Raw genomic sequence first — 12,372 nt, forward strand, 5'->3', positions numbered from 1 at the left:
GGTCTTTACTTCGTACAAACACTTGAATTGGAAGCATTGTGGCTTGTCCGCTGTACTTTCCGAGACCAATGCTTTATTTACATTGTGGTATTGAATCCTCACTAGAACTACGACATACATGTGCCAGTTGTGGCTGGGGTACTTCTGTAGTTTTACCATGAAAGTTGACATTCTCTTCATTAACTCCGGCGCCAGGAATCTCCATTGCCCCTAAGCCATGCCCTACGGCCGTTAACACTATTATCCAAGCTTCAGACATGCTAAAATGATGACCCAGAAAACGAGGCCCGGCCGGCTGTCGGCTGCTGACATTATGAAGCAAAATAATACGGCCGAAAGTGGACGAACAGTTGCGGCAAATAAGGACACCAAAAACAAACGGAGACTTGGAGAGCTTTGCACAACGGCCGCACGTATGGCGTTATCAACCGACACACGTGACACTTTCTTTGGTCGGACAATCGGCTTGGGATCTGGAATATGTAAAAGGACATCCAAAAACACAGCGTAAAAATATCACAATATAAAATCAGTCTTTGTGTGAAAAGAAGCCCCGTTGTTTTGCCCCTGTTCTCCTCCAGTGCCAGTGTCCCGAACGTATCATGGAATGACATGCAATAAGACGTAACAGTGACGCAATAAAACAAATCGATAAAACCGGCGAAACAGAGAAAAACGCCGACATGGAACGACTGCCCTCGGAACAAGTTGCAAAGCAGTCGTCATAACAAGAGACAAGGACACAGAAACAAAAACGCGGCAGGTGTCCGGACAACAACATCTACTCAAATGTAGGCGGGCCGGTCCACCCCCTCCCTAAATACAAAACACCCCAACTGCCGCGCAGGATATCAGCAGAAAAAAAATGACATGACAGTAGAACGTGGGTGGCCAAACACACAATGATGCTAGTATACAAAATATATGGGAGGACAATAGATCGCGAAGTTATAAATAGCACGCAATGGGGGCGCGAGACCTCGTGTAAAAAGGCATGAAGAAGACAAAGAGTATATATAGGCATGTGCTCCGGGGCTACTCTTCACTGCCGGCCGCCGCCGTGTTTGCTAATTTCGTCGCCGTCTCGGCCGTTTCTTCAGCGGTATCGTCTGGCAGCGATCCGAGCGTCGAAGGGACATGTCCATCGCCGCTTTTTTTGGTAGGCACGTCTTGGCTGCCGCGCCGCATCATGCCCACATCCTGGTGGTTGAGCAGCGTGGGGGTGTTCGCCTGCGACCCACCGCGCTGGCCGTGGTAATGGATGACCTGCGGCGGCGTCTGGCCGGCCTGGGTGCCTAGAAGGTGCTGTGGGTAGGGGTCGAGGTCTTTGCTGGACGTCGAAAATGTCGATACGATCGGCTGATGGTATCCGTTTGTGACATTGCTCGGCGTCGGGGTGTGGCCGCCACTAAAACCGGGGCCCTGCCCGTGGTGGTGCTCGGCCTGTGTCGGCGTGCCCCCGTCGTTGGGGCTGGCCGCGCCGCCTCCATCGGCCGTCACGACCACCTGGCCTGTCAAGCTAGTCATGCCGCCCTCAATGTCCCGCAGGAGGCGCACGTATTCTTCGGGAACAAGGCCGCTCTCCTGCGTCTTGGGGTCCATGGCCACTAGCCAACCCTGTCCGTGCCGGTACGACACCCAGATGATCTGGCCCTCGACGAGCGGCAGCTCGTTTTCGTTTTCGCGGGCAAAGTCGAAGAGCGCGACGGCTTTGCCGTGCATCTCTTCGTCGGGCGAGGTAATTGTAAATTGGTAGTCGCGGGAGTAGCGCGACTGGTCGTCTTCCCGGTAGTCGGGCGACGAGATGGGGCTCGAGGCGTCGGAGGTCGGCCGGTACGCGCCGTAGTTGTTGGGTGGTCGTAGTTGGTAGGCGTTTGTGGAATGCCGTGCTTGGTCCGGGGGGTATGTAACAAATTCGCCGCCCGGCCCATTGGCTTCGTCGCCTTCTTGGTTCACATAGTACCGCTCACTTCCATCGCCGCTTGTGCCCACATAGTAGCCCCGTTCGCGGTCGTAGTTGTCCGGATTCAGGACAGCCGAGTCGTGGTCGCCACCAGCGGCCCCCAGGCCGTGACCGTGAGACGCACCGTCCACGCCAGGGCCAACGCCATTACCGGAACTCTCGGCGTACTCATCACGCGAAGCCCGGGATCGGCTGTGCCCGTGCCCATATGCACCCGACGTGGACTTGTGCTTCCGATGTCGTGAGCTGACCACAGGGCTCTGCAGGTCTTCGTCCTCGCTCCACGGCGGTCCGTCGGCCAGGAGAATTGGGGGAATGTCTGTTGCGCGTCGGAACGAGTCGCTGGTCCATGAGCCCGTCTCCCAGCCAGACCCGCCTTTGGAGTCCCAGAACACAGGCGGATCGGAGAGGCGCCGTTGCGACTGTGCGTCTATTGACGGCGTCAACAGAACGGACGGCGGCCGCGACGGTTCTGGCGGTGGGCCATAGTGCAACGGGTTGGAGGAGGCATATGCGAAATCTCGGACCAGTGTGTATGGGAGACTGGACGGGTAGATGGGGAAGACGTGGGATGCTGGGCGTGACCGTGGGGGAATCGAGCCTGTAGAGTATTGCGACAGGCGGTTCTTCGAAGCGTGCGACATTGGCCGTGACAGGTTGGTTCGGCGCGCCGGCGGAGGCGGAGATGTGACAAGTGGTGGCAGCGCAGGATGGTTTGGATTATGGAACGGTGGGGAAGACGGGTTGTTGGGGGGGTTGACGCTCGTGGGTGCGGCTGCCGGCGGCGACGTTGCTGGGGAGGACGAGGACGGCGTTTCTGATACAATCGCTGCCATCATCAAAAATCAAAAGAAGTCGACAAGTCCAACAGTGTGGGACAGGTGGACGAAGCGCAAAAGGCGTGCGCCAGTATGCGATTCGTCGTTCTATTAGAGGAGCGCGCGTAGTGGGAAAGGGGGAGAGAGGGGGTGAGGGGCCTGGCGCTATCTTTTTTTTTAGAACGCGATTATGGGCAGGTACCGCATGCAAGTGCCATATGCTGCAAGCGGGCGTAGAGCAAATTCGCTAAAACAGACACGAGGGCTTTCCGGCTCGCTAGTTTATCCTGTTTGACTGGCAAGGGGCGAAATGGTAAAAGACACCGAGGGGGAAAGGCGAAAGGGCGAAAAGCGTGGAGATGTACGTCGCAGATGAAGATGCAGAGCCAGAGACAAATGGAGGGGCGCTCGTTGTTGGCGTGCGTGGTGGATGTGGACCCTTCTCTCGAATAGCGCCCCAGTCACTGCTTCGGGGTTTCGATCGTTAACCTAACCAAGGCTAGCTGGCGACCCTTGATGCAGGGCAGGAACAAGAATTGCCACCGCAAGGAGAGGATACCTTCTCTCGTGTCTTTTTTTGTCGGAGACGAAGGTGATGATTGGAATACGGCTTGGGTCGAAAGCAGCTGGCATAGACTCGCTAGCGACTAGAGCGTCTACCTGTCTCCCTTCGGCCCCGTTGGTCGTGTTTGTAGTCGGACGACTCGGCTGCGTCCGCTGTCCCAAGTACGGAGATGCGAGAGTGAACCGAGAAGATGTCCAAGTAGAGGATGTCTCAGAGCGGAATGTAGGGAGGGTCGAGATAAACGAGGCGGTCGGGGCCGCGATGGACAGTAGATCGTGGAAGGCCAGAAAGCGACTCTAAAGAGGGAGGATGCATTCGTTGTGGATGATGGGAATGATTCAGATGTGCGCATGTGGTCTAAGAATAGACCAAATCAAGGGACCCGCGGACGCGTGGTGTTTCGTGAGTTGGAGACAATATACCGATTGCGCCCAGCCACGACGCGATGCAAAACTGGGGCGAAGGGCAATGTGCAATTTGTTCCCGGCCTGAGCGACGCAAGCGTTCGTGTAATTGTAGTAAAACAATAAAGCTTCGTAGGGGAGAGGGCGACGACAGTGATGCCGCGATCGACGTCCACGTCGAGTCGAGGCCGGATTCGAGTTCGGTGACTTGTCGATGATTGTCGAGGATAGAAACAGTAGCGAGTATCGCAGCGGTGGAAAAATAGGGCCAAACACGGCGGCGGACGAAGGCGGCGCAACCAAAGCCCTTTGGCGGCAAAACGGAAGAAGTGGTAGAAAGAGAGTCGCGAGAGGAGCAGCCGTGAGTGTTGAAACCGCTGGATGTGTGCGCTGAGAAAACCGAGACAAGATGGGGCAGAGAAAAGAGGTAAACAAGCGAGGACGCACGCAGAGAAAACGGCAGTAAGGAGAGAGGAGAAAGGGGCTAAGATGAAGGGAGGTTCTCGCCGACCGACAAGTTACGACGTCGTTGACAAGAGCAAGAGCGAAGGAGGAAAGGACGGAAGATGTGGGCGAGGATTGTTTGGAAAGAACGACCAGGGAAAAAGAGCAGGAACAAACGGGACACCAGCCACGACCGTACAATGAAGACGGGCTGTTTTTGGCGGTAGTAGCTTCTGTTCTTAGTAGCTGCTCGTTGTCTGGGGTGCTAAGATACCTGGGTGCTAAGCGCGCGGGGCCAGGCCGACTAGGAGAGAATGGCAGATGCGAAGTGGGAAGGTGCAGTGGCGGCTGAGAGTCGGCGCCAGTGAAGGATGGAAGGAAAGACGGAGCAACAGAGCGCACCAGAGCGCACCAGAGCGCAAAAAACACAACATCGTCACAGCGCTCCAGAGCCCAGGCGTCAACAGGAAATGGCGAGCAACAGGAGGCAAGCTGGCAGGATCCAGACGACAGCGTATCCCAAACAAGCCAAAAATGGTAACAACAGCAAAGACCAGCGCCGCTGAAGAACGGATGCGAGCGTCACAGGCAAACCACCACAGCTGCCTCCACTGACATATATTAGGCTGTCTCATGGGCGGTGCGGTGGATACTTTGCTATTGTCGAGGGTCTGCGCACAGATGCTAGCGCCTCACAGTGAGATAGGGCGTACTGGGATTTTAATATGACACGGAGTGCCAGGCGGGGATCGTCTGTGCCAGGGTCTACTGCTCTGCGGATGTCTTGACCACTTGGGCAGCTGTTTGTTTACCATGCGGCGAAATCAGCTGTTGTCGTCTGTTGTCCTTTTGTTTCTAGACAAAAGATGAAGCAACAGCAACAGACGAAGAAGCGTAACTGGAGAGCGCCAAATCTGATGACGATTGCATTGCTCTCAACAGTAGACACCATTGCCATCGTTGAAGACTTGATACACTGCTTTGAAATTACATCGACGTCCCTCCTGAGCCGCTATGGGTACGAAAAAGGTGTTGCCTGTCAGGCTTCGACATTGGTCGTGGTCGCGGTATCACGATATCGTTGCCTCGTAGGACGAAACAGGCGCTCAAGAGGACAATGCAACTTGCAAGTATCCCAACTTCCGCTCAAGTACAGCGCTCGTACTCAACGTGCCGTCTTGGAGGCTGTCCCAGCGGCCAGGAAGGCGGCCACAAAGACGGCCAGGCAGACCATCTCCCAGGACATATCGACAGGGATGCGGAATAAAAACAACAATAACACCACCACCTTTGAGCAATCGTGCCAACAGGTCATGGTTTGTGGCGTATGTGTCCGGACACAGAGATAATAGTAGGGAAAATAATATTCCAGTGTCGGCCAGCGGTGAGCTGAGCTCAACCTTGCTCGGGTGACTGACGGTTGCCAACGTACGGTAGGATACAAACTTCAGGCCACAACGCAGTCATTTCATCCGCATGTTCGGCAAGGGACGAGTGTTCGCTGACTTCCATTCTGTTTTGCAGGTCCTCTATTTTGTCTATTGTCTTTTCGTTTTCCTTGTTTCGTTATGCCGCTCGCTGTAATTCTCTCTCGTGCTTCCCCTCTCGCTCTTTGTTCTCCTCGGTTCTCCTCTGCTCCTGTTCTATTTCGGGAACGAATGTGACCTGAGCCCATGTCGTGCTCTCCAGTTCCACCTGTCCTGTGTGTGGCTGGCTGGTTCGTTGCGTTCTCGACGCAGACACTGAGAGCCATCTGCAGCCAGTGTGCAGGCTGTCGGCGTGAATCTGCGGGCATCTGCGGGTATCTGCACACTTTCCTGCAGGGCGGCCTTTTAGGTGTTTCAGAAGCAACGAGGCGCTTGTTGCGTCGTGGAGGGTGGACGCTGTCCGACATTTACAAAGTAGCAGAAGGTGCGACTGTGCACTGTGCGCAAAGTGCCAGATCGTTTCTTGACAACAAATGGGGACCTCCATTGTGGATCCACTCTATATTTCCCTGTGATTGGCCGAAACTAAAGCTGCAAGCACGAAAACCTGGACGGCCGTTTTCAAACAAAATCCACAGAATTTGTCCCTTGTCACAAAGCAAAACCAAACACCGCCTCACCACCTCACCACCTCGCATTGAGACCTGAGCTCCCGGCACATCCCCGCGGTGCCGACATGCTTTTGCTTCTCCCTCTGCCTATGCACACTGTCTACGCCTCGCAGATGCGGCAGCGCTCGGTGGTGTTTGGCCTGTCGGATGTTGCTCTGACGTGAGAGCAGTTCTGCGTGTTCTCGAGAGACGAAGACAAGGGACACACCGCAAAACGAACAGACCAAATCGAAGCGCGCCCTGTGCACGCGTGAACGTCAACGGCCAACGATCGAGCGACCAGCTTTCCAAAAGGTAAGATGAGATGAGCTCCGCTCTGCGACCTCGCTCTACTGTTGCTGCTTTGTCCTGCCTACATGATGATATTATACATATTGGAGCTGTCTGATTTTCTTGATGACTTTTTCATTAATTACGCAACTTATATCTGATCTTAGCAGAGGCATCAGCAGCAGCAGCAGCAGCAGCAGCAGCAGCAGCAGCAGCAACAGCGGAAGCAAAAGGGGATCTGTGAGGTGACACGCGACGTGTCTGTGTGCGTCTGAACCCATTGCTAACTCGCTGCCTTGACAGGTTCCGACCATCTCGACTGATTCCAACGCCACCAAACCGACCCATTGACCGCATCGAGTGACAAGCCATGGCGGCAACCAACGGAACAGACGTGGCCGTGCCTGCGCCTTCGTCCGAGGCTCCTGCAGTAGAGGACAAGGCTGGCTTCAGGCTCAAGTTCTGCACTGTGTGCGCGAGCAACCAGAACCGGTGCGTAACCTTTCTTTCACCAGACCATCGTGTCTGGTACACTCGTTACCTGCACGCCTACGTAGAGTGACTGATGCTGCGGGATATGTCTGTAATGCGAAGAGGAGGAAGGGACCATAGACGAGAGCTGCTTGCATGTTGTGCACATGTTGTGTGATGCGGTTTATTTCCTTTCTTCTTGCTTTTCCTTCTTTTGCCAGTCATCTTATTGGACCCGACGACCTAATACTCGGCCTTTGCGCCCTCCACCTGTAGATCTATGGAGGCCCATCTCCGTCTCGCCGAGGCCGGGTTCCCCGTCATCTCGTTCGGCACGGGTTCCCTTGTGCGCCTGCCCGGCCCGACCATCACCCAGCCCAACGTCTACCAGTTCAACAAAACCTCCTACGACAGCATCTTCCGCGAACTCGAGTCTAAAGACGTACGCCTCTACCGCGCCAACGGCGTCCTCAACATGATCAACCGCAACCGCGGTATCAAGTGGGGGCCAGAGCGTTGGCAGGACTGGCAGGTCGGCCTGCCGCGCACCGAGCACACGTCGGACATGGGCAGTGTCGGGTCCGAGGGCGGCGTCGTCGACGTCGTCATCACCTGCGAGGAGCGCTGCTGGGACGCCGTGGTCGACGATCTGCTCAACCGCGGCTCGCCGCTCAACCGCCCGGTGCATGTGATCAACGTCGACATTCGCGACAACCACGAAGAGGCCGCGCTGGGCGGTCGCGGCATCCTCGACCTGGCGACGGCGCTCAACCGCGCGGCGGCCGAGGAGCGCGACAAAGTTGGGGCGGCTGTCTTTGACACGGGCGGGGCGGCCAGCCGGTCGAGCTTTGACGAGCGCGTGCCTGACATTCTGGGCGAGTGGCAGGAACGCTGGCCTAATCTGCCGAGCACCTGGACGCTGGCATGGTTCTGAGGGCAAGTCGGTTCTTTTCTCCCTAATGAGAAAGACCGGCTGGCAAAGAACACACCACAGAGGTCACATTCCCTGTTGTAGGAATGGCATCGCTGTCTATATTCGCCTGGCATCAAACGCTGCATCACGGTCATGCACCCATCATACTGGTGTTGGCACCTTATATGATGGCATATGCCCCACGTGCCGCAATCGAATATGCACCTATGCAGTATATACCCCGGAATCTTGGGTTTTTTTTTGGTCGACTGTGAAACAATGAGCGGAAACGGGCGATCGATCTGGGGAATGAGAGTCGAAAAGCGAGAGCACAAAAGCATCGGCAGGCCAATGGAAAGGAGGGCACAGGGGTGCTTTCGTGGAAGGCTTTTTACTAATCGGCTACCCCATATTACGCAAAGAGCAGATGCCGTGTCAAAAGTGAGCTGATTCGCTGATGCCACCAGGCCACGGCCAAGGTCAAGGCCAAGAGTCGCCGGCTGAGAATCGTTCGGCCAGAAGTCAGTATGCTGTATCTCGATTCGAAGATAAACGGGCAGGGTACACAAATACGCAAAATATCAAGCATAATACAATAGACATAAATATTCCGCGTCCACCAGTTGGCTTCTCTCTTGTAATAATTGTGTGCCTTGTACTCCATACATCCATATTACCCTTGTACGGTGCGTGCCGGGCGCCGTTTGTTCGCGGTGCACATCAAACACGTCAACGCATGATCGGATATGCGACGGTGGGACGCAGTAATGCTAGGAAGGGAAAGCTAGAAAAGGTGCGGGCCTCTGATGGCAACTGGGAAAAGCAATGACTGCCGTCGATATCAAAATTTTCTACTGTGATTACACGTTTCCCAAGTTGGTATCTCCAATCATCACTGTGATTTATCCAGCGAGGACAACTAGGCCTAGTCAAACCATCCCAAGTCTTTTGAAAACCGCGGATGAAACCGCTCTTCGAAAATCAGATAATGGGCCTTGAGCAATGGGCAAGAAAGGGGGAACCCAGTATTTGACGAAGAAGGCCGGTGGAATGTTTCTTTGAGGCGGACGTGAAGCCTGAACCCGGCAACTATTATAGTACATCATGCAAAAGGCTGTGCAAAGTCAACTTACTGGGCGACCACGCGACAACAGTTCCACTGTCGGATGAACGCAGACCACAGGCCGCCTCGGTCTTTTGTCAGCCTTCGAAGCACAGGATACGTTTTCCCATTGTTGCTGACAATGATACATGCCACCGCCTCTTGGATCATCACCCCATCTGATCTGCAATGACGCCCTGTCGTACCACAAAAGGCGGCCACGTGATACCTTGCTAGTCCTACCCAAGTCACCGGCATTGCGAGCATCGCCTGATTTGCACAGCATACGGAGTATTGCTCCGTACTGCGTAACTCGTTGGCCATGTGCACAGCCTTGCAAGCTTCCCTTTCAAGTCGAACATCTGCGCTTCGCAGGGAGACCCATCTTCTGTGTACAGGGAATCACCGGGTCGTGCCCCCGGACACGGGAGACTCCGTGCCATTTCATTTCCAATTCGACGGGGAGCACAACAAACAAAATGGCCTAGACGAAAATATCAACAACCCTGTCAACATGGACGAGAAATGCGTGGTGGGAGATTTGACAATATGCGTGGGAATAGCCTGCTCCTTCCCTCCCCTGTATTTCACACACATTGAGTGTTTTGGTGGCGGCCTCCACAGCCAATCTCCCGGCGGCAAGCGCTGCGCACGCTATTAGCGGGGCCGACAAATTAGGAAAGAGCTCATCCTCCCGCGAAACGGTCAGTCCCCGGCCCAGGTTCTTGCAAAAGCTCGACAAGACGATAAGGGAGTGAGATGGAGCATCTGTTCGTCTTCGCAGCAAACGATAACTGCAACGCCAAGTGCAAGACAATAAGACATTCTCGGACGTTTGCCGACTCGAGTGCTGGGGCGTCTATCACGACCACTCTCTCATAAACTGCAACGGCCGGCGGCTCGTCCCTGGCGTGTGCTTTGTATGTCAACCTCCGACTTTGGGTCGATCAACGTTTTTCGTTTTTGCTTTTTGCTCTCGTCGGTGTTTATTTAACCTTTTTATTCGTGATGCTCGGCGGGCCGGAAGGCGGTGTGGGTGTGTAGTTGATATTTTTAAAATTAGGCTTGCGTCGCTACTGCCATCTGGAAATTGCATGTCTCTATTGCCTCTTTTCAATGCTCTTTCCCTTCGTTGGCGGAGAACGCCGGCCCTGGAATATAGGCGGACCGTTAGGGGGTGGGCCGACCACCACTACTGAGCGTCGTAGCTCCAATTGCGCAGCATGCGCGGTAATGCTGCTTGTCGGTAGAGAAAGCACGCGCCTCCGTCAGAGTAAAACGGGGAAGGAGGGAGGCCGTCGTGACCAAAGGGATGGGGAAGCAAGATGGCCAGTCTGGCAGGAGCAATTGATAACGCGTCACGAGCAGCAACAAGATCCAAAAACAGATCTGCATTTTTCGTGCCCAGGCCCTGGAGAAACTGCCATGCTTCTTTTGCTTCTTGGGTCGCCTCTTGCCCAGGTCCCATCACTCCATCCGGCCATGAGCTGGCTGATGTTTTATGCATCTCTGATTATTGCCGTGGACGATGAGCTCCTTCTATTTTAACTGGCCGGGCGTTCCCGACGAACGCCAGTCGTGCCTGCATTTTCTCTGCTCATGCTCGCCTCCAGCAATACCCCTAGAAATTGTGACAGCGCCTTCTGCAGCCTCCTTAGCGCGCGCCACCCTTAATTGCTGTCTGCTCTCAATAATATACCGGCCTGTTTGATTGTGATTGGATCCAGCCGAATTCCTGTTCCTGGCGCATCGAGGTGACACTCAGCGCCACGATTGGACTGGCTCGTCGCTGTCTGTAGCAAATCACGGACGCCAGTCCCAAAAGAGGCTAACGTCAGTCTAGACCGCGTCGCCTGTCGATGTGGGCGATGCACGGAAAGGGGAAGGGGCCAGGGGCGGAAAACAAGGGGAATAGGAGGGTGGGAAGGGGGAGGCTGGCAGTGCACCGAAAACAGCGACAAACGACAGGGGCCAAGACAAGAATCGCTTCCGGAATTAACGTCAGTATTTTTTACCGCCATTGCATTGCAGATTCGATGGCGATAAGTTCGTGGAAAGACGTGTAGATCCAGCTGTCTGCCGGCCCGCGACATGTGCCCATATGTCTGTCTTCATCGATGGCGCCAATGTCTTTGTTGCACCTTCCGCCTGTCACAAAAGCTAACAAGAACCTCCTTCCGCTTTCTTTGAACTTTCTCTCCTTTTGTTACCGGCTTCCTTTTCCGTCGATTCGTAGTTTCCCATTCTACTCAATAACTCTGTATGTCGTACAACACACATTAGCATGCATACTGAATGCCCACGACGGTTGGCCGTCCGCTGCCCGATCGCACCTTCTCGAAGCCGGAGAATCCGCACGCGCACAAGATCGCTCCTGCTCTTGGATTCGCTGCTATTGCGTCGTTCTTCCCATTCTGCCTCTATTTCATCTTTTCTGTCTCAACCGCTTTGTGCCCTTGCCCCCCTAGATTCTTGTTGGCTGGTTCGTTCCCACACGCCCCCTTCCGAGAATATCTTTCTGCCGGCCCTTACCAGTGTGACGTTTCAGCATCGCCCGTCGTCTGTGTCGCGGATTTTCTTCCAAAGTCTCTCTGGGCCCTTTCTTGTTAGCCCCTCTGAGCCCATGCCCTGGCCCTCGTCCTTGCCTCGTGCCATGATGCTGTCCTTTCCGTAACATGTGCATGGCCATCCGCACCTTCTTTGCTTAACTTGACCCTGTTGGGTCACTGCTTTGATGTCTGGGCTGCTCCTTCCCTACTCCGTATCCCTTCTCGACATTCTTATGCTCCTACTACTTCTTCCAACCCCTATTGTGGCACGATCGGCCGTGTACTTGCACCAAGCTGGCTCTTGCCGTTTTTTCTCTGTCGCTCTCTCTCTTTCCCCCTCTCACCACGAGACGCTCCTGCTGTTTCCTCCATTTTATGTGACCCCCCTTTTGCTGTTGTTCGTCCCCCTTTCGCAAGTACTCCACCCTCCTAGCGCCCATTCTATTTACTCCATTCTACTCCGTACCTGCCCCATTACTTTGGGTCTCGGTCGCTCTCGCTCATTTTGGTGTCTTCGTCTCCCTCCATTCCGTGCGCCAGAACCCCTTTTTGCCCTTTCTGTTCATTTCATCTCCTGTCGCCATCCGACGCCGAAAACGACTTGCAAAACACCGCAAGGAAGCAAACGACGAACCATACGACTGGGCAGAGGCCATTTTCTTTTGAATCGAGGAACGACGACGGAACGCGCAGAAGTCGAAGTCCTTTTCCGACGACGAGGCAGCGACTGACGACAGACGAGGACGAGAGGCAGAATCCCGCCGCAGAATCGAAA

General features: G+C 54.7%; 3 protein-coding genes across 3 annotated transcripts; 2 read left to right on the plus strand and 1 right to left on the minus strand.

Moving 5' to 3' along the window:
* Positions 1–1,035: 1,035 nt before the first annotated feature.
* SPBR_05786 (sh3 domain containing protein) lies at positions 1,036–2,799 on the minus strand (the record flags this gene model as incomplete). The annotated part of the gene is made up of 1 exon (XM_040764049.1): positions 1,036–2,799. The coding sequence occupies one exon, from the start codon at positions 2,797–2,799 to the stop codon at positions 1,036–1,038; it is 1,764 nt and encodes a 587-aa protein (XP_040622317.1).
* Positions 2,800–6,357: 3,558 nt separating this feature from the next.
* Positions 6,358–6,926, plus strand: SPBR_09225 (uncharacterized protein; the record flags this gene model as incomplete). Its single annotated transcript, XM_040767351.1, has 4 exons — positions 6,358–6,452; positions 6,527–6,586; positions 6,733–6,807; positions 6,866–6,926. 4 exons carry the CDS (start codon positions 6,358–6,360, stop codon positions 6,924–6,926), a joined length of 291 nt encoding a protein of 96 aa, XP_040622318.1.
* A 6-nt stretch (positions 6,927–6,932) lies between these two features.
* Positions 6,933–7,967, plus strand: SPBR_06063 (uncharacterized protein; the record flags this gene model as incomplete). The annotated part of the gene is made up of 2 exons (XM_040764325.1): positions 6,933–7,054; positions 7,310–7,967. 2 exons carry the CDS (start codon positions 6,933–6,935, stop codon positions 7,965–7,967), a joined length of 780 nt encoding a protein of 259 aa, XP_040622319.1.
* Between the last annotated feature and the right edge of the window lie 4,405 nt (positions 7,968–12,372).

The sequence above is a fragment of the Sporothrix brasiliensis genome (assembly GCF_000820605.1).
Source record: "Sporothrix brasiliensis 5110 chromosome Unknown Cont15, whole genome shotgun sequence".
NCBI lineage: Eukaryota > Fungi > Ascomycota > Sordariomycetes > Ophiostomatales > Ophiostomataceae > Sporothrix > Sporothrix brasiliensis.